The 20769-nt window shown below is 38.1% G+C and overlaps 1 protein-coding gene across 1 annotated transcript in view; it reads right to left on the reverse strand.

Annotated features, from left to right (window-relative positions):
• LOC128738541 (LIM and SH3 domain protein Lasp) overlaps positions 1–17854 on the reverse strand; it is a 71281-nt gene extending 53427 nt beyond the window's left edge. Inside the window, exon 1 of the mRNA XM_053833756.1 lies at positions 17191–17854. Within this exon, the coding sequence (XP_053689731.1) occupies positions 17191–17259 (69 nt within the window). The 5' untranslated portion in view covers positions 17260–17854. The remainder of the gene's footprint in view (positions 1–17190) is intronic.
• Between the last annotated feature and the right edge of the window lie 2915 nt (positions 17855–20769).

Here is a 20769-nt window from a genome sequence, read left to right on the forward strand (position 1 = left end):
GGCCGGCAAACGAAAGATATAATTAAGACAGCATAACATCTGCGATCGCACTTAAGGTGTGTATAAATATATAAGCGTTGTTTCCGGTAGATAAGTAGTAACTAAATGACCTGCCTATAGACGTTATACATTTAGTATGATTTTTTTTGCGCGCGGTTAGTTGGCACCGGAAAGTGAAGACAAACAGCATGATTCCTGCTGTTGGAAGTTGGCCGAACGATCAGCGATCAGCAAAAAAAACAACGATACCTGGAGCAAAGCCTACGAGTGAACAATGCCTAGGAAATGCAATTAACGCCCGCAGTTTTCTCATAATTAAAATTGAATCAAAGAAATATTTGACTTCTTAACCTTGCCAGTTGTTACTAGTTTTACAATCATTCTATGGACTGAAGTGCCTGCTTAGTTCTGGGCTTGAGAAGTAGAGCAACCATTTGAGCAATTTTACGATTTCTCATGTCCAAAATGAGCCCTTTGTTGTATGTTCCGTGAGTCGTTCTAATGAGTTCAATTGCAGTAGACTTATACAACTCAAGTAGATTTATTTCGGTAAGAAAATTGAAACCTAAAGGCGGTTTCAATATACCATCATCATTCGACGACCACTTGGTATCTGCATTGGATGATGTATCAAATATCAAAATTGCTGTAGGTACCATCCATCAACTTTGCACATGACAGCAACCGTTGTTACCGGCCACACACTGATCTAAGCTTGGTCATATGATGACATAGGCTCACCACAAGAGGATGTTAACTACGTGTTGAAATTTAGACAAGTCTTCTTGCTTCTAAATGCTGGTTGTTTTTTATGCAATAGAACTAAAATGATATTTTCGTTTTCATACGACGTAGACCTAGAAACAACATTGTTTCTCAATGTTCGACCAGCAATATCTTTCCGTTACCATCCCACCGTACTGCAGATGAACTTTGGAGAGCCCAACCTCGGTACTATGAAACCGCATACAATTTCACTGTCGTAATCCGGTACGGATGTTTTATGGCATTACGTTTTCCTGCTTTGTATCACTGCTATCGATATCAAAATGATAGTGAAAGTGATTCGGATTTTCCATTTCACATGCCATTGTTGTTTGGTGTAGTAACCGTCGATAACTGTACAAACACCGCTGCTGGCTTTTTTCCACTATAGGAAACGCTGGCATTTTTATTGCCGAGCACCCTACCAAGACAGGAATGTCGACTAGAGCCCCGTATGACTCGATGTAGAGCGCATATAACTGCGGCCGATTGTGATTAAGTCACAGCGAATGTCTCCCGGCATGCTAGATCAGGAGGAAGCCACTCCAATTACGTATTGCCGTTGTGCGGCATTCGAATACGGTTTGCCATGTACGGTTATGATTACATTAAACTTTGCCTTTATATGAGCGGCTGTCCAACCAGTGCTCATGCATCTTTTTTTTTTTGTTACCAGCCAAAAACGAACGTCGACAATGTCGATGATGCGTGACCAGTAAATTGTATTCGCCGTCCAGGTGGTTGGAATTCGATCACATATTATCGCACAAGCATTAATCATCACCAGTCTGATAATGTTTGTCTGTTTGATAGAGAACGATTATATATTTACACGAAAGTTATTGATTTTCATATGCAAATGTTTTTCGATAAAACGATACCTAATTGCATGTTAACACTTTGCACAATCCAGTTTTCGTATGTGTATCTCGATCGTTCAGGTTTGATGAAATTTTATACACCGGCATAGCTTATGGATCAATGAACGAAAACATAATCAATCGAAATCGAATCAAATACGAAATCGATGTTATCAATTTATCTAAATTGAGATTTTTACGAACATCGCTTATTTCTAAATATTAGGTGTGCACTAAGATCTCGCTGTTCTCGTAAAAAAACAATAAAAAAATATTGCACATCATTAGTTACAATTTTTCCCAAATTTCTGGCTGAGCTGGAATACCACGACGATATGAGTCTTCATTTTTTGAGGTTAACCAGGAATCAAGCTGTTTTTTGATTTCCTCATATGATCGGAACTGCTTATTAGACAGACCATATGCCATCGAAAACAAGATATAATAATCGGACAGCGCCATATCCGGAATACATGATGGATGAAGTATGAGGTTTGAAAGGCTCTCAGTAGGTTATAATGAGTTTGGCAATGTGAGGCCGAGCGTTGTCGTGCTGTAGAATCACTTTTTCGCTTTCACTTTCATATTATGGTTGTTTTTAGTGCAGTTCTCGGTTCTATCAACTGGCAAATTCACCACTTCTGTTTAATAACTCCTAAACGGTATCTCGCATCAAATTGAATTACGGAACAATACGGTAGAAAATTTCATATCGAATATTTTCTTTTGAAAATTTGGATGGAAGTAGTTTAGACTTTATTGTTTACACTATATTTTTATCGCTGTCAGTTTTTCGAAAATTGGAAAAATGGCGTCACCCGAAAAGCAACGTCGCGAATTAATTTGGCGCTGGAAAACCCTCAAATATCTCCACAAGACATCGGAAGACAACTCGGAATCGTACAGTCAACGGTGAGTCGTGTGATTAAACGTTACTACGAAACTCTGAGCATCGAACGGCAGGAAAAATGCGGTCAGAATAGATGTTCTATTAGTGATCATGATCACAAGCGTGTTGTGAAAGCGTTTAAGCGGAATCCCAATGCTTCGGTCAGGGATGTGACCCAAAAGATGAATTTGTCCAAGTCTTTCTCTCAGAGAGCTAAGGTGCAGAAGGCTCCAAATCGTGACGAACGGCAAAATACGGTGGAAAAGTCACGGGCCCTGAAACTGTACACTCAGATAGTGACGGAGCCTTGAGACTTACGTCAAGGCGGACTTCCGGCAGCTTCCGGGGTTACTGTTCTTCACCGCCCAGTACAAGTTTAATGTTCCGGAGGAAGTAAGCAAGCAGAAACTTTCAAATTTTGCCAAGAAATACATGCTTCGGCAAGCAATCCGCTCATGTGGCAAACGGAATACGTCGTTCGTGACTACTAGGACTGTAAACTGGTAGATCTACCACAACAAGCGTATACAAAAGCAATAGAGCAAGCACTATTGAAGCAACACGAGGGTCCTACGATCTTCTGACCGGATCTAGCTTCGTACCACTACTGTCCTAGGGTGGTACGAAGCCAACGGGGGCACCGAAACTAAGTCCCATCGACAAATACTGGGTTATTATGAAGCAAGGAGGTCAAACCTGAAAAAATGCAGAGAAAGTGGGTTTCTGTACAGAAGAAGCTGCAGCCAGATGTTGTACAGATCCTTATGAGTGGAATTAAGTGTAAGTCGCGTGGTGCCTGATGGGGTACGCACACTTGGTTGTCGTACGTAGACACGGAAGGGGGAACAGTGGCTCCCTTCCATTTTAAAATGACAACCCCATAAGCGGCATAGGGACCTACATATCTTTTCTTCTATTTCTTTTTTTTCTAATCTTAGGACGTGTTTATTTCTTATTTTTGTTTATATGTTACATGGTTTATACATTGTTTAGTTTTATTACATAATTGATACATCTAAGCTCTGTAGAAAAATCAATTCGTTCAAGTTTAAAACATCTCTATTTGTAAGGTCTCGTTAGTAGGATTGTTGCTGCTTCGTTGTAAATACCTATTCCCGTCCTATCTAACACAAATTATTAAAAATATCATCATTGTTATGACACACAATGCAAATCTAGTTATTCCCTAATATTTTAGTTTGTTGTCTATCATACGCGATCAATCAAAATGAGCTGAGATCTATTTAAATGCTTTTTATCATTAAAAAAGTCCTACCAGCCAAATTTCCTACGTTTTTTCGTGCGACGAAGGAGAAAATGTCGACTAATCGTTTTAATTGCCGTCATTCATAAATGAAAATAACTCACGCAAGGCATTGTCGTTATTCTACAGCCAGCAAAACTTGCCTGACCTGCAGAAATTTTGCAAAATAACATTTCCCATGCCATCCTACACAAATACACGCGCGCTAGCTTCGTAAATATTGTTGTGATTTTTAGTTCGGACGATAAATTTTTGATGGACGGATTTTAAAACGGTACGACGAATTTAAAAAATAAAATCAGTTGCGTAATTTCAATAATATGCTTTAGTTATCGCTTTTCAGTGATTTCAAAGTTCACGGATCGGAAGGTAAGCGTATTTTAATCAAACCAGCACAATAACTTTTGGAGTATTCATTAAATCCATCCAACAACTGATGAAAATAGGAATGGCTTTACTTACTACGATGGGAATTAGAAATAAACCCTAGTTAAAATAACAAAATTGTAACAAAATTTGCTCTAGGCATATCACAAATATATTATTATAATAGATATAATTTGATCTAGTTTATATCAAGATGAGTTACAAAAATCAGTATTTTGTCCTGCTGTATAACCAAATTGCAACAAAGCGTGTTATAAGTAACAGAACGAGATATAATCTTGGTAGAACATTTTGTGTGTCGTAAATTTTTCAATCACATTTATAAGTTTAATAGAAATATCAACTTAAGCTACAACTCTGTAATATTTTTGTTAGAATCATCTGATTGGGTAACCACCTATTATATTCGAAAATTAAACACGTCAGGAAAATGAAAAGAGAAATCGATTTGAATTATTGGCAACGTCCTTTAGCATGAAAACACGGACACGAATCAGAACATGGAATATAGTGACACTTGTCCGGTAAGGTAAACTGACGCATCTTGCAAGGTAAGCTAGCCATCTGAATCTTAAAATTCTGGGGCTTTCTGGCGAGATTCGTTGACCGGATACTGGCGAACACACTGCAACGTCCGGGCAAGTCTTGTTCTACTCTGGCATACAATATGAAAAAGTTTCTCGAGAGAGAGAGAGAGGAGTTGGATTCCTACTAAGTCCAGGGGCACATGCGCCTCTGATGAAGTAGGAATCGAAAACCGATAACGAAAGAATAATCGTGGTCAAACTTAGAACACAGGTTAGAGATTTTACTGCAATCCAGTACTATGCACCAGGAGGAGAAAAGTATGAAATCCACTTGGGCAACTTCAACGCGAAGATTGTCTCAAACAACGCGGATCTTAAACGCATCATGGGACGCCATGGCCTGGCAACGAAGTGTCATGGATGAGCTATTTACAGAGTTTTGTGGTAATAACAACATGATCTTGGAGAACGATCAACAATCAGCGAGAGGCGTAAGGAGGCATTGAGCGCGCGCAAACCAGAGCGGCGAAGCCAGCTACCTGTTAACAATACGCTAGAAAGAGCGCTCTTTTTGCTACCAAGAGGGTAGCAGCCTTATAGCGCCATAAATACAAAATGAACAGTAATACTTACTTCAGCAATATTGTAGATAATAACCAATTCTACAAACGCCCCATACATCACTTTTCCAAATTTTGCTTGGCTGAGATGCAGTAATCAAAAGAGCAAAATCGAAGCGAAAAGTGTCTGCCAAGCCTGCCTTCATGTGTTGTAGACCAACAAAACTAGCAGCGAGTGATTCTAATAGTTCATCGCATTATTCGCGTCAACTCTGAAGCGCCATCATTGGATGAAATTGAAGCAGCGATCAAAAGTATGAAGGCCAACAACAGAGCACCAGGAATATGCTATGTTTCAGCCGAGATTCTCAAAGAAAGAATGGTAGACTGGATGATACTGCAAAACTTCGATGTGGGGCCAAAAATATATTGCGTAGTTCAATTGCTGAGTGGGACTCTAGCCCATACTCTCTCGGTTTGCGCCGAAGTTTCGCAGTATCATCCAGTCTACCATTCTTCCTCATCAAACGCTCTTTCACTTTTAATAAAAAATGATTGACGTTGGACCGCGAGAGTCAAAGACAAGTAAAATAGAAAAATGACCCATCTTTGTCAGCCCAAACGATGCACCAGCTATTCAGCAATATATGGGAAACAATAACTTTTCCGGTGGACTTGATGCAGGACATTTTGGTCAATATCCCTAAAACAGGAGACATAACTGAATAGGGGCCATCCAGATACGACGTGGACAGAAAAATACCAATTTTCACCGACTGCAAGAAAACCAGTTTCAGTTTGACTTTTGCTTGATGATTCTTCTCCGTCAAGAGTATCCCTGTCTAACTAGAGCACCTCAGCTTTTCCATCTACTTCAACACAACACAGGACCTTTCCGATGCAACGCGGTTCGTAAAATCTTCTGAAGACGAATCCTTCCGTAATGCTCGGTTCATGTGTTTACTAGAGATGGTCGGGTATGAAAATTTGAATACCCGAACCCGACCCGTACCCGATCAAGAAAAAAATTGAAAATCCGTACCCGACCCGAACCGTTTATTATTTTTGATACCCGAACCCGACCGCAACCCGACGGGTACGGGACGGGCCCGGATACCCGACTATCTTTAGTGTTAAATGTGGTCAATAGATACCCGACCCGACCCGTACCCGGTTTCAAAAACAAAAGTTAAGATCCCGTACCCGACCCGAACCCGCAAATTATTTTTTTTTCAATACCCGAACCCGACCCGAACCCGGCGGGTACGGGTACGGGTGCGGGTTTCGGGCAAATTTTCCACTACCCGACCATCTCTAGTGTTTACGTCAACATATGCCTCATCAGCAGATAAAACATTATTTGAGCCTAAAAACAATCACTGATCAATGGTTATGTATAATTAATTCAATATTTCTGTTTCTAATTTCTGTTTTTGGTATGAAAAAAAACTTGTCCACGTGGACATTTACGATACCCCCTCCCCCCCTTCCGTGGACAAGCGTGGACATTTCCATATCCCCCACCCCCCTCTAAACTGTCCACGTGGTATATGGATGGCCCCATAGAATAACTGGCGTGGCACCTCGTTACTCTGTATTATTCTTAAAATACTTTGTAGGGTAATCCTCAACTGGATCCAGGGCAATATCGACGCAACTCTCCGGCAGCAGCAAGTTGGATTACATGCTGGCCGATCATGTGTGGACCATATCACAACGCTCCGGATTGTATTGGAGTAGATCAACGAATTCAAGGGCTCTCTTCTGCTGGTGTTTGTTGACTTCGAAAATTCTTGTAACCGACGAAAATATCTAGGGCGCACCACCTTTAAGGGTTCCTGGAGTTTAAGCAAATTATCACCGCTGCTGTTGCTCATTGTTATGGATGAGATACTAGTTGCAATACAAGGAGCAATTGACAGTAGAACAAATCGAGAATTACCTTGGAATCCTCTGACGATGGAGCAACTAACTGAGTTTGAGCTAGCCGACGACATAGTCTTTGCTCGCACAACACCGAATCGATGTGCAGAGCATGTTAGACGACTTCTTCGAAAGCTCCCAGGCAGCAGTTGCAGTAAATGTAGCAAAAACTAAGTCGAAGCTCTAAATTAAGTCTGAACACTGACAATCCAACCAACCAACTTCACAATAGCGGGACAACAGGTCGAGCAGGTGGAAATCTCTTAGTATCTTGACAACGCCCGATGGTGGTACTTAAACTGACGCAGCCACGCGGATCAGGAAGGCCAGGGAGACCTTTGCAGGTCTGCGAAACATTCGACGCTCAAACTAGATTACTCTACATACGAAAAGCCGAATTTTCAGCTCAAACCTCAAGCTGCTGTACGCTTGTGAAACGTGGTGTGTCTCAGCGAAGACAATGCGAAAATTGCAAGGATTTAAAACTTGATCACTTTTCCACCCCTACCTTCATGTAACACGTAGTCCCACTCAAAATATTTTTTGTAATTTTCTGTTTAAACTCGTTTTTCTCGGAATCACCATTTTCAAAGATCGTGAACAATTTTCATAAGATTTTTGGCACACTATTTAATTAATATTTTTTGAAACAGTGGTTCTACAATTGATGAAGCGCCTCTGTGGTTTAAAGGCACATGGGTACCAGCGAATCACATGCCATATGGGTGTTGTGGGTTCGAATCCGGTTATAATCTCAGATTATAGCTTGGTTCGCTACTTGTTAAGCGTATCTACCAATAACCCCCCCCCCCCCCCTCGCCTTTCCGCTCTTTCCCCACCATTCTAAAAAAAATCATTACTTTCCCCAACCATCCCTTCATCAATTGTAGAATCACCGTTTCAAAAAAAATATTACATATGCTTGACCGCATTTCAAGGTCAAGACTAAAAACACGAGGTTACACTATTTAAACCAAAATATTAATATTTAATTATTAGAAATTTGAAAATATTAATATTTATTGATTAGAAAGATTTCATGTAGCTCCGCTGGGCTGAGATTACAGTTTCTACCTTTCTTCTCGTTTATATTAATAATAAATTAAGCCATTACAAATATTTTAAAAAGTTTGTGTCCCTCCAGTGTTGGGCCACCGGAGGGGGGGGGGGGTAAAAAAAAACAAAGATAATTTTTTAATCGAGCAAAAAAAATATGGATTTTGGGCATTTTTATTTTAAGTTTAAACGTGAAAACCAAATCTATTCTAGCTTTTAATATATACGTTGTTAATTTCCATGCAAAAATCAACGAAAAAAAGACCAAAACGAAAGATAATTTTTTGGCCGATTTTCAGAAATTCCGCCGTTTGAATTTCCATTTCTATTTCATGCTAGAAGCGTTAACTCAACTCGTACACACATTTTTCTAATTTTTCAGGCTGTGGAGCCCATAGACAACTGATATTTAAAAAAATTTAACTCATATCCTACAAATTATTTTTTTGCCCCCCGATTTTTGAAGCCAATTCCCAAGGGGGGGGGTGACAAAAACTTTCAAAATGATTTGCAATGGCCTATAATGTTTAAACAACTTTACGCGTCGCCATCGTAATTATATTTCCGTTCATAATTTCTTATATTGATTTTATATTTATTTTGATTATAAAGCATTAGTTTTTAAACTCAATTCGTTAACTTAAAAATGTTAATTTCAATTAGGCAAATAATTTCAAAAGTTTTTGTCAGCCCCCCCACCCTTGGAAAATGGCTTGAAAAATCAGGGGATAAAAAAATAATTTGTAGGGTATGAGCTAATTTTTTTTTTTATAAAATCAATTGTTTGTGGGTTCTACAGCCTGAAAAACTCGAAAAATGAGTGTACGAGTTGAGTTAATGCTTCTGGCACGAAACAAAAATGGAAATTCAAACAACGAAATTTCCGCAAATCGGCCAAAAAATTTTTTTTTCCGTTTTTGTCTTTTTTCGCAGATTTTTGCATGGAAAATAATAACGTATATTTTAAAAGCAAGAGTAGATTTGGTTTTCACGTTTAAACTGCCTAAAATCAATATTTTTTTTGCTCGATTAAAAAAATCTCTTTGTTTTTTTTCGCCCCCCTCCCTTCAGTGGCCCAACACCGGAAGGACAAAAACTTTATAAAATATTTGTAATGGCCTTAATATTGAACCATCTTTCTTCGAAATCACACAGCTCTGAATGTTGAAATAAAATACTACACAATCTTAATTAAATTTGTTTAGTACATAACCAAAAGTTTCCTTCCTTATACTCATATAGGATGGCATTGTGTTTAAATTTAGTTTACTCAAATATTATAAACATGAAAGGCAGTTATAACATCGAGATGATTCTATGTAGCACATAATGTATTCACTGTTTACTTACAAAATCTCAGATTATCGGTTTAATGTTACTGAATCGATGTTTGTGATCAATCATGTAATAAAAAATTAAAATTTCCATACCCGTCAAAGTTTAAATGTGAACAGCACCTGTAGCTGAATATGAAAATGGTTGTATATTTGCAAGTTAAAACTACTACTTACATTAGATTCACAGCCAATAACATTAACGGTATGTTAAATAACGGTAAAGCAAACCATCTTCTAGTCATAACCGATTCAAAGGTGCATATCTTACTAAAGGACTATATTCAATTCATGATGCAAGATGACGTACTGAGTGCAAATTGAATGTTTTTATATAAAACACGTGACATAAATTGATCCGAACGCTACACGCGCTACGTTCATTGTTTTAGAGCTTTTCTTCAAAAGATAAGGATGATGCCGCGAACCTTCCTGGATGCTTCTTTGCGAAAACAATGCCAATCTGCCTATAAAAAATGCAGCAGTGCGTTTTTTTCTTACAGTTATCAATATGACTTCACGATTAGTGATTCTGGTTAGTTTATTAGCGTTCCTTGTTGAAAAAGGATATAGCTTGTCGCTGTATAACATTTCATGTCGTAAGTGTATCGCCGTGTGGATTCTAAGATAGAATTGTGATGACTCCTTTTTGTATTTCAGTAAACTGTCCTGAAAATGAAGAGTTGGTGCGACACGACCTATGCTGCGAACCGACTTGCAGTGATGAGTGCTCCGATGGCTCCTGTAGGTATTATCCTTCGGGTGTTCCTTCCTGCGTATGTAAGACCGGATACGTTCGTTATCGAGGCCGTTGTATCCGCAGGAAACAATGCCCAAGACAGTGTCCTTGCCGCACAGAAAAACAGTGCTGTTGTGAAACACAAACAACGGCGCCTCCTTGCAACGTAACCCCGGATCCACCAACCACCACACTAGCTCCGTGCACAACGACACCCGCTCCGACTACAACAACACCCGTCCCGTGTACAACAACACCTGCCCCAGACACAACAACACCCGATCCATCTCCGTGTGTTACCACACCCCCACCGGCTGAAATTGCAAATATTCCTAGTGTTACGAGCCCACCGCCTTGTCCTTGTAATGTAACCTGTGATTCGTGCGAGTGTGAAGTACCATTCATTCTGGTCGAAGAGCGTATTCCAGAGGTAAAATACTGTCCACCGCATTCCACATATCAATCCTGTACGCCATGTTGCCAACGAACGTGCGGGCAGGATTGTTCAACAGTCAGGTGCATTTCAGGCTGTAGCGGTGAACCGACGTGCGTTTGCGATGAAGGCTACGTCAAATACAATAGACGTTGCATTCCGAAATCGTTCTGCACATTTGAGAAATTTAGTTACATATAGCAAACAGAGCGCTGAGAAGTGTTCAAAGGTGATTATGACTTAAATGCAACCACATGGACAGTCGTAGGAGAGAAAGATTTTCCAAATTCAATCTAAACTAAATAAACATTCTTACTAACAGTTCAAAAAAAATATATATATAAATCATGATTATTTTATCATAATAAGACTCATAAAAAGAAAATTCTTCTTATGATTATTCATATAATTTTCGGAGGACAATCTATTGCTAAAAAGGTCGGTAATCTTCGTGGATTGTGCTTGGCATTAAAAAGATAAACTTAAAAAAAAATATATGAATTCATTCCGACAGAGAGAGTAATATCATAGATCTCCAACATGTACAGACAAAACAGAAATTAATTACCTAACAGCAAAAACTGTACGGAACAATCGTCGAAAAAATAGCGGTTAATCAAAAACCACATTGATTGTGTGTAGTTGTAAAGCGTCGGATCGCTTCAACCTGACTTTATGTTTCAATCATTTCTAATTGTCCGACATGGAACCATATGCTCAGATAGCAATCTTCAACTTCCGGACGTTGAATGCCCTTCTCACGTTTTCGTCTGGATAAACTGTATCCGACTTTACTTTGGCAAAATATCTGTTTTTTTTGTTCTGTATTGAAAAAGAATGCATGCACCCGCCATAAAACGCATCCCGTGCAGACTAGCTGTACGTGCTCTTAAACGCAAGCGGGATTAATTTCAGAATAAAATAAGTAGAAGGTAGTTGGTTCAATGCCTGGCGTATTCAGGAGTGTCACAATAATTTAATGGATATTGGGTATTTGTTCAGTAATAGAAAAAGTATTTGTTTGGAACTAAAGTACTCCTAACGATTTATACACATACAGGTATGTCAATAACGACAAGCTACGACTATCATCGAGAAAGTTGGAAGAAAATTCTAATTGAAATTGAAATTTCCATTGTAGTTTCGAGCATTCACTGAACTTGATTTTTCATGGAATATTATATGTTAACGTTTACGTTAATAAAACAAACTGAAGACCACAACAGGTTCGACCACCCTTTTCAACGAATAATCCAAAACACAGCTCCAGGAGAGAAAAAAAGCATTTAACATCCGTGTAAGTGTTTTGACTTCTGCTGCCTTCTAGATAGATGAATGAGCTCAGTAGACGGTCTCGGGACGATCGTGCAATCCCGTTGAGTAATGTTGGTGTGGAGCAAGCGGGTGTCTGATGCGGTTCATTCCCATGAGAATAGATGCCTCTACTATTTGCTTGCATATGCATTTCCCTCCTGCACAATTTATACATCCTACAATATTTTGCTTTCGCCGTGGTTATTCAAAATAAAGCAACATTACGGTGAAGGTGCTCCACTACAAAAGAATAAGCAATTTTCATTTGCATTTGTATTACCAGACTTGAAAGAAAACTTTTCAACAAACGTTGGCCTGAATATAACCAATAACCAATCAATATATATTAACAATTACTACAGAATTTTGGCTAATAATTTGGATAATAAATTTCATATTCACTTGTAGGGATTTATTTTATTAGTAATGGAATAAATATTTAGATTAGTTCGTCTATTTTCTTTACTTTAGCTAAAACTAATTATTCCTTGTCTAAAATAATGTCCATTTTTACACTACCATTGGTCGTCAGCTAACAGTAAGAATCGGTGATAATCTTTCTGGTGAATTTACTGCTTCGTCTGGGAATCCTCGAGGTAGCCGCCTCGGACCATTAATTTTCCTTATATACTTCAATGATTGAAAGTCGCCAACTGAGAGTTCCCCTTTTGTCTTTCGCCGACGATATGAAAATCTTCATATCGGCCCGCCCAGTTAGCTCCGGGGTACGATGCTGTTCTAACAAGTCAGTCGTCGTATGTTCGAATTTCGATTAGGCGGTGCTGCTGGATAGCGTCAGTACTAGTCCCGTAATTTTCCTGTACTCTAATAACCGACTGCGAAGTCTGTCGATAAAGAAGGGTCAAATTCTGAAGAACGTTTATACACATGACTTTTGTTTTTTTTTAAATCTTCAGTCAGATTAACTCTATCGCCGCTAACTGCAAGCTTCAAAAGCAATTGGACAGTTTTACTAATTGGTGAGCACAAACCGTATAAAGGTTAATCCGAGTAAATGTGCCATCATAATTTTTTCAAAAAAAAGCATGTACTTATCTAAACTAAAGATTTAAGCGTGTTGGTGGGTAGCAAACTATCATTCCAGCAGCATATATCTTACGTAGTCAGAGGCCTTACCGACTAGAAATCTAGGCTTCATGTTCCGAATCGCTAAGGATTTCCGCAACATCTATTGCGTGAAGTCCTTACACTACTCATTGGTGCATTCAACTCTCGAGTATTACTGTCAAGCTTGGAATCCTTCCTATCGCAATGGAGTTGACAGAATCGAAGCTGTACAACGGATTTGTACGCTTCGCCATTCGACGCCTTTCATGGAGGGACCCGTTCCGGCAATCGTCCTACGCAAGTTGCTGCCCATTTGTGAATCCGAACGTTCTAGTTGCCCGTGTTATTTTCGTATCTGACGTGTTTACTGCTAGAACGGATTGTCCAGTTTTACTCGCTAGTATCGGGCTACAGGTCCAACTATGAATTTGGCGAAACTATGGATTTCTGCAAATGTATTTGTAGAACTAGTTATTATCTACAATTTTGCTGGGGTAGGTCAACGTTCTGGACGATGTCGCCTTTCCGAACATAGGAGTTTGTCTCTATGGGTGACAGAAAACAAATCAACTCAACTGTAAAAAAGATGTGACAGATGCGGATAAAAACAAAAACTAATTAAAAAAACATGTCAATTCGACTGTAAAAAAGTTGTAATTATTTTTCAACATCTTTGTACACGTGTTTATGATTTATGTAACTTTAAATTGAACGAAAGCTTATCATATTGAAAGATGAGCTAAGACATTCTAAGAGACGAAACAAATAGTGCAAGCAGTCTCAGCAACAAAGAGAGCATAAAAACTTTGCGTTATACCAATAAAAAACGCACATGAGCTAAAGATTTAAATGAGGGTACATCATCAACGTTTATGCAGACAATGCAACATCCGCAGCGTGCCCTTCACTAATAGCAATTACACTTGGATACAGAGATGAGCCGCGTTTACTTTTCGAAAAAGTAAACAAATTATTCAAATTAGCAGATTATTGCCGTTTTCGTTATATTTGTAATTTACATTTTCACAATATCACTTCCATAGCACTTTCTCGATTCACTATTACATTATTAATAGTATTTTTAAACTGTGGGTGATAAAATCGGTACTTCCCTGTAGGCATGCATACAACTGGTGTTAAATTACAATTGAAAGAGCAATAATACACATTCAGTGAGAAATGAAAAAAGAAAAAATCGAACAAAAGAAGCTCACGGCTTTGCCCATACTCAAGTGTGAAGTAATGAAAACACATGTTCTTTAATTGTTTAATTACGGAAAATGTGGAACTCGGTCCATGATCACATGCAAAAGCCGGTTGGTATTGGCAGTAGTGAGAAAAGAGAAAGATGGTTCGACGTGATTGACGAGACGGAAATTCCACGGGCAAATCTTCGTCTGATAGAGATGGGGGAAAGTTCCAATTTTAAACGGGGTGTGGTTCATCTGAAGCTGGTAGAGCACGGTTTAAGAGATTTTAACAAATCGTTTTTGCATTTTAGCTCGCGCCCGAGGTCTGCTTGCATACATTCACTTTTGTTCTCATTAGCGCCGTTGTGTATCTCATTAGGCTTGTTTGCATACACATTCCAATATTCAGCATAGCACCGGATAAATATTTACAAAGAATAAAGTGCTGATTGCATTTAAATTGAATCAACATCACATCCAGGAGATCGCATTTGCGAATCAGCTAATTTTTTCTGCATTTCTCAGATTGAATAAACCTGTAATAAAAATCACTGTTGCGTTATGATGTTGAACATACTGATCCTAAATTGTGTAAACCTGTGGAACAACGCTTTCTGCTGGCTAATAGCGAATTTCCGAGCGATTGATACGATGAGTCAACAGCAATCAAGATTTACCGAGTCACTAAAAAATTATTTACTATCGGTTCTGTTTAAAAAACAACTTCTACGTATTGTATAACAGTACATGTTTTAGATTATCATGTTAAAATATACGACTACCAAATGAACGGATTGCTGCAGAGGATTTCCAATTACACGCATCGGAATGAAACCGTCCAACAAATGTTGGTTCTACCAGGCTTGCTTATCTTATCGGCGGGAGGTGTTCGTCACATGATAATGATAATACGTGAACAACTGCCAGCACTCGTTTTCACGCGACTGTTTGAATTTCACCGTTCCCGAATTGCGAAAATATGTTCCAATGTTCTCGCTTTAGGTAACTATCAATCAACGCCAAGAACGTTTAGTGTTTAGTATCTAATGGTGAATTTGACACTGACACAAATTTTGTTGTGCACTCATGTAATGGTTGAAAAACGACACACAATAGAAATTTAAAAAATTAACCTTGAAAAAGTTATTTTTCACAGCTTGAAACATCATACTTTGCAGTGCATATTTCTTTAAATTGTTGTAGTTGTTGTCCCTCTGTGATTCAAAGGATCATTACCTTCGGTGAGCCACATGGCCTGAAAGGATTAGTGGGTTCGAATTCGGTTGTAATGCTCCGATTACAGCTTGGTTCGATCCTTCAATCCCCCAACTTGGATAAAATCGTTGCTTCAATGAGCCTCCCTTGCCCCCGCATTTTCCGCTCTTTCTTCTTCACATCTGTTCTTCAATCTGTTAGATCCTATCGACTCTAAGTTTTATTACGTTCTTTTACCGTTACATCTATTGATTGTAAAAACTACCGCTATAAAAACTTAAATAAATACATGCCTGACCTCATTTCAAGGTCAAGACAAAAAAACTCGAGGTTGATCTATTAAAACTTACCTAAAAAAACTCGTGAATTACGCATCAAAACAGACACGTAGAGCATTAAAAGTCGCTCAAAAACTGCATGAATTTCAAAATTTGCGTAAAAACCGCATAAACTCCGAAATTCGCATAAAAAACCGCACAAATTTCAGAATTTACGTAAAAAACCTCGTGAATTTAAAAACTACGCGTTAAAAGATGCGTAAATTTTAAAATTCACTGCAAAACGCATTGATTTAAGAATTCGTGTAAAAAGCGACTTAATTGTACTGTGTTATAACACAAAACATTTAACAAACTTTTTGCTTGATTAAATTCATATGTATTTTCTTGTTTGTTTCGTTTTTTTACAATATTTTACCTTTTCAGTGTTTTGTATCAAATTTTCACTTATCATCTTTTTTGTACTGTTTACATTTTCCTGTTGACTTAGTTTGTTTAAAGGTAAAGTAGTTTACAATACTGAAACATGTTCGTTTGTTAACACAAATTATTTCCTTCGTATACTTTTATTGTTATTTCTTATAACCTTTTTCAGTGCTTTGGTAAGAAATCGTTTAGAATTAGTTGAATTAATGGGAAATTAGTAGCCATTAACTTTTCGTCGGAGAGCCCAATTTCGAAAGCAGTTTTTGGGCCCAAAAGCGCGGTTCTGTTTAAAGAAATGTATTCACTGTATTCTTTTTGTCAATCTAAACACAGCAAATATATTTTCATGTGCAAAATTTTTGTTTCAAACAAAAAAAACTGCTTTTGAAGTTTGCAAAATCGATGACGACTAATTTCAGCTTAAGCATAAAAAGTCGTAAAGAGCATTGTTTTAAATACATAGTGACGTTTTTGAGATTTGACAAGTAGAAAACTGAAGTATTATATTACAATTAATAAAATTCATCGCACGGCACTATTCTAATGAAAATTAAACACATTCAACATCACGATAGTCATACTACCCAACTAACCACAGATCCTTATTGCAATTCTAAGAATGAAAAATTTGCAACATTTTTGACACAGAAAACAAAACTTGTTACAAACCAGAGTCAAGCACTAATATCACTAATATTAGTTTGTGCTAATATTCTAAAGTCGCATTGGTCGTATTCGAACGTCAACTGGAAATTGGCAGCACTGCTGCACATTCAACAGATTATTTCTCCTCCATCTTGGTGTCGATGTTTCCCGTAAGGTCCCTTCAAAAACATGAAAACTAAACCTCAACAGTCACCACTGAGGTCCATGTTTTTTTAATTTATCAAAACTATCTAAAGACATTTTTTAACAGCATACGCAGAAAGCATAAAACAATTGCATTGTGAGCGATCACTAACCTTATCCAGACACTTGAGTTCCTCGATGGGATAGACCACTTTCTGGCACCGGGCGCAGGATTTATTCATTTTGACAGCTTACTTATTTCACTGCACGGTCGGTTGTGGCTCACTCCGAAATCTTTTTCCAACAGTAGTAAACTCCTTCACTTTGCACGCTCAAATTTTCACTCGAAAAGCCTTCAATGGAGCAAAATCAGCACCTTCATTAATTTACGTTTCCACTTTTTTGCAGTGTAACGAAATTTCTTTTCTGCAATCCACTTTTTTATACACTTGAATGCACAATGAAAAGAAAAACACAATTATGTACGGGATTCAAAACCAAATTCCCCGACCAACTCGAGAAAATTCAATAAATGCTTTTAAACGAAGAAATCCACTATTGCTTGATGCATTACACTCGTTTCATCCTCCATCAATTTCTTTTCACCGAAATCAAAACACGTCAGACGTCAAAGGGCATTTCAAATGCAATAAACAGAGCCAAATTGTTTGTTGAGGGCCAAAGTTCAAACTAATGTATGTTCTCCCGCAAAATAACTGATGATAACGGTTAAAAAAAGCCAAAAATGAGACTTTTAAAGTTGAAAACAAACGGAAAATCTCCCGTACCAAAAATACACCTTACGCGGCCGACTAGCGACGTCTATTCGCAAGGAAAGCTTGAACACAATTATTGTGTCGTGGTCAGATATGCTAGTGCTAGCTGGAGAACTGCACCACACACCGTCTCCAACATTTTCTAACTACGTGAATAATATTGCACTACGCTTGTGAGTATTGGTTTTATGGTGATGTTTACATTACACTACTATTGCCGTTGCCGATTCATCCAATTCATCGAGCATGAAACAAAATGTGTACGACAAATACCGTACGAGCCCGGCTCACTTGCTGTTGGCTGTTCTGTTGCCGATCAACGGTAACTGGTGTGAGTGTAGCAATGTTCCATCATGGAAGCTATACTCGTAACTATTCATTCATGAATTGATGACGAAGAAAATGTCAAGATTCTTTTTTTCTCTTTTGTTAACGAGGGGCCCTTTGAATTGCATGTTTATGTTGATAATAAATATATCAAAAGGTAAGCACATTACTACCATTTAAATTAAGATCAGAATGTGAGATCGCTGAAAAGCTTACGAAGAAGAATTTTTTCATGTGTCAACCCGAGCAGGAGCAAAATAATGTAAAAACAATATCAAACTGAATGCTATATTTTGTCACAGACAAACAGACATAACTCTTGGAAGAAAAATCAACAAAAATTATCGTACCTCACATTTAGCCTGAACACTAGCACCATCTATGATCGACATTCCCAAATATCAAATAGCAGCATGGGAATCCCTCGAAGTAGTAAGTATTTTTTATGGGGAATTCCCCTTCTTTCGGCTAAAAGCGCCACCTTGACCAAAACGGAGACATTCCCAACTAAGCCCAAATTTGAAATATGACGGTTTAATCGGTACGATGAATGAAAAACGAGTGTTATGTCTGTTTGTCTGTGATTTTGTGTTATTGAACAGATATGGAGATACATTGATAACACATTTTGTTATTGAGTAGATATTTAGAGCATTGGTTGTAAGATGAGTTTAATAACTGATTTTGATCATATCTTATTATGATATGACCCTAAAATGACATTCGATATATTTCATAAAAAAATTTTATTGATTAGAGAGATTTTAAATTATAAATATTTCATGAAATGATTTTTTAATATGTCGTATGCTACTGCATTTGTTATTCAATACCTTAATAATGCTAAAATATGTTATTCCAAACTCCGAATACAGTCATGTTATTGCTTTGTTATTCAAACAGCATAAGTAGTTATTCTTTTGGCCTTGAAGGAGCAAAAATTTGAAATTATTTTTTGTTATTTTACCAACTATGTCAGCTAAAACAAGACCAAATTTTTATACGAGTTATTCGATTTCCATAACACATTTTGATATTATTTTGCTCTTCGGGAATTGCCCAACTGTAAAACGGTTGAACTACTAAACTAACAAGATTTAACTTCGCTCTAACTTCGCTTTAATCATCTTCGATCGTGCATAGGAAATCGAATTTATGATTGAAATAAAATAAAAAATTAGAATATATGTAACGCTTGCACCAAGATCCGACTGGTGATGCAAGCCAATAAGCATTTAAGTTGCCTCAAATGCTATTTTGGCAAAATATGCGGCTACTTTACTGCTAGCCCTCTTATAGTGCTGACAATGCTTATTTGCAACTAATTACCGACAAGAATTTAAAAAGAATTGTAGATGCCAATTTACAACAGTTATGCATTCAAAAGGCTGATAAACAGCAACCTGCAGTATAAAACGCCGGGGATGCTAATAAACGATTGATTTACTGCTTTTACTAATGCTTATTGGTTACCTGGGCGGTACTATGAATCGATATTTTACTGATCCTAATTTGTTTTTAAGGCTAAAAAGAGATGGACTACTGGGACTGTATATAAAATCATTCTATGTTTAGTGTATTCGATGGTTAAGCCATCCTCAATGAATGTAATTGGAATCCTCGCTTTACTTCACTTGATTTATTGTCCAGTAGCGTAAGATATGAATTTTTTTTTTTTTTTTTAATTCTATATTAGAGAGGTTTTCAGCCTGCGGCTGGTTCGACTCTTAAGATATGAATTTAAAAAAAAAGGCCACTCCCGAGTTTCTATCAATTTAGGTACATTACTATTATTTAAATATTCAACTGACAACATAGCAATTATCTTACTCGGTCGGAAAATTTAAAAAAATAGTTTGCACGGTTCCAAAAATTGATGCAGCCTCTCTGCTTCCGACGATAAGCGCTTCGAATCGAGCGGTAACGAGTTCCAATTTACCATACCTCGAACGAACAGTGAACGAACAGCGTAATATACAGTGCTATTCGATGGTATCACAAGGCTTTGCTGTCGGTCCACGAGCTTGGATAAATCTCTGATGAAAAGTAATGGGAGACTGTGTTTTTAGCAAGTTCCTCAGGAAAATGCACGATCTATAAGCGTAAAAGTGTTGTAACGGACATCCAATGAGGTTCTGCTGCAGGAGACTCACGTGATCATAGCGGCTCAGCCGATACACGTATCTCACACCTCAGTTTAGTGCGACACGTAACCGATCGAAAGAGCTTGCGCTGGGGCGGATATGGAGTACATCGCCAAACAGGAAATGCGGTAGGGTCAGGGATTTAAGTAGCTTCAGCTTGACAGCAGTTGATGTAGAGGAATTGCAACAGTATACCGTTCGGAGACTAGTATAGATCTTTCCACACTGTTTTGCTATCAATCCGTCCGACTGCAGATCATTTTGGAAAACAAATCCCAGGTTGCTGGCCCTTTCTGACTATTGGATGCTCTGACCGTCTAGAATAAGTCCAGGTACGGGTGAATAGATGGATCGTATGACGTCGACCTGTGACGAACAGTGCTTTGCTCTTAGCTGGATTCACGAAAAGTTCATCATCTTGACAACACACAACTTCATCCTGATTAGCTCACACGCGCAAGGACCAAGCCGACCGACTTAGAGTTGCACGTCATTGGCGTACTTC

This window comes from Sabethes cyaneus, chromosome 2 (genome assembly GCF_943734655.1).
Source record: "Sabethes cyaneus chromosome 2, idSabCyanKW18_F2, whole genome shotgun sequence".
NCBI classification, from domain to species: Eukaryota; Metazoa; Arthropoda; class Insecta; order Diptera; family Culicidae; genus Sabethes; species Sabethes cyaneus.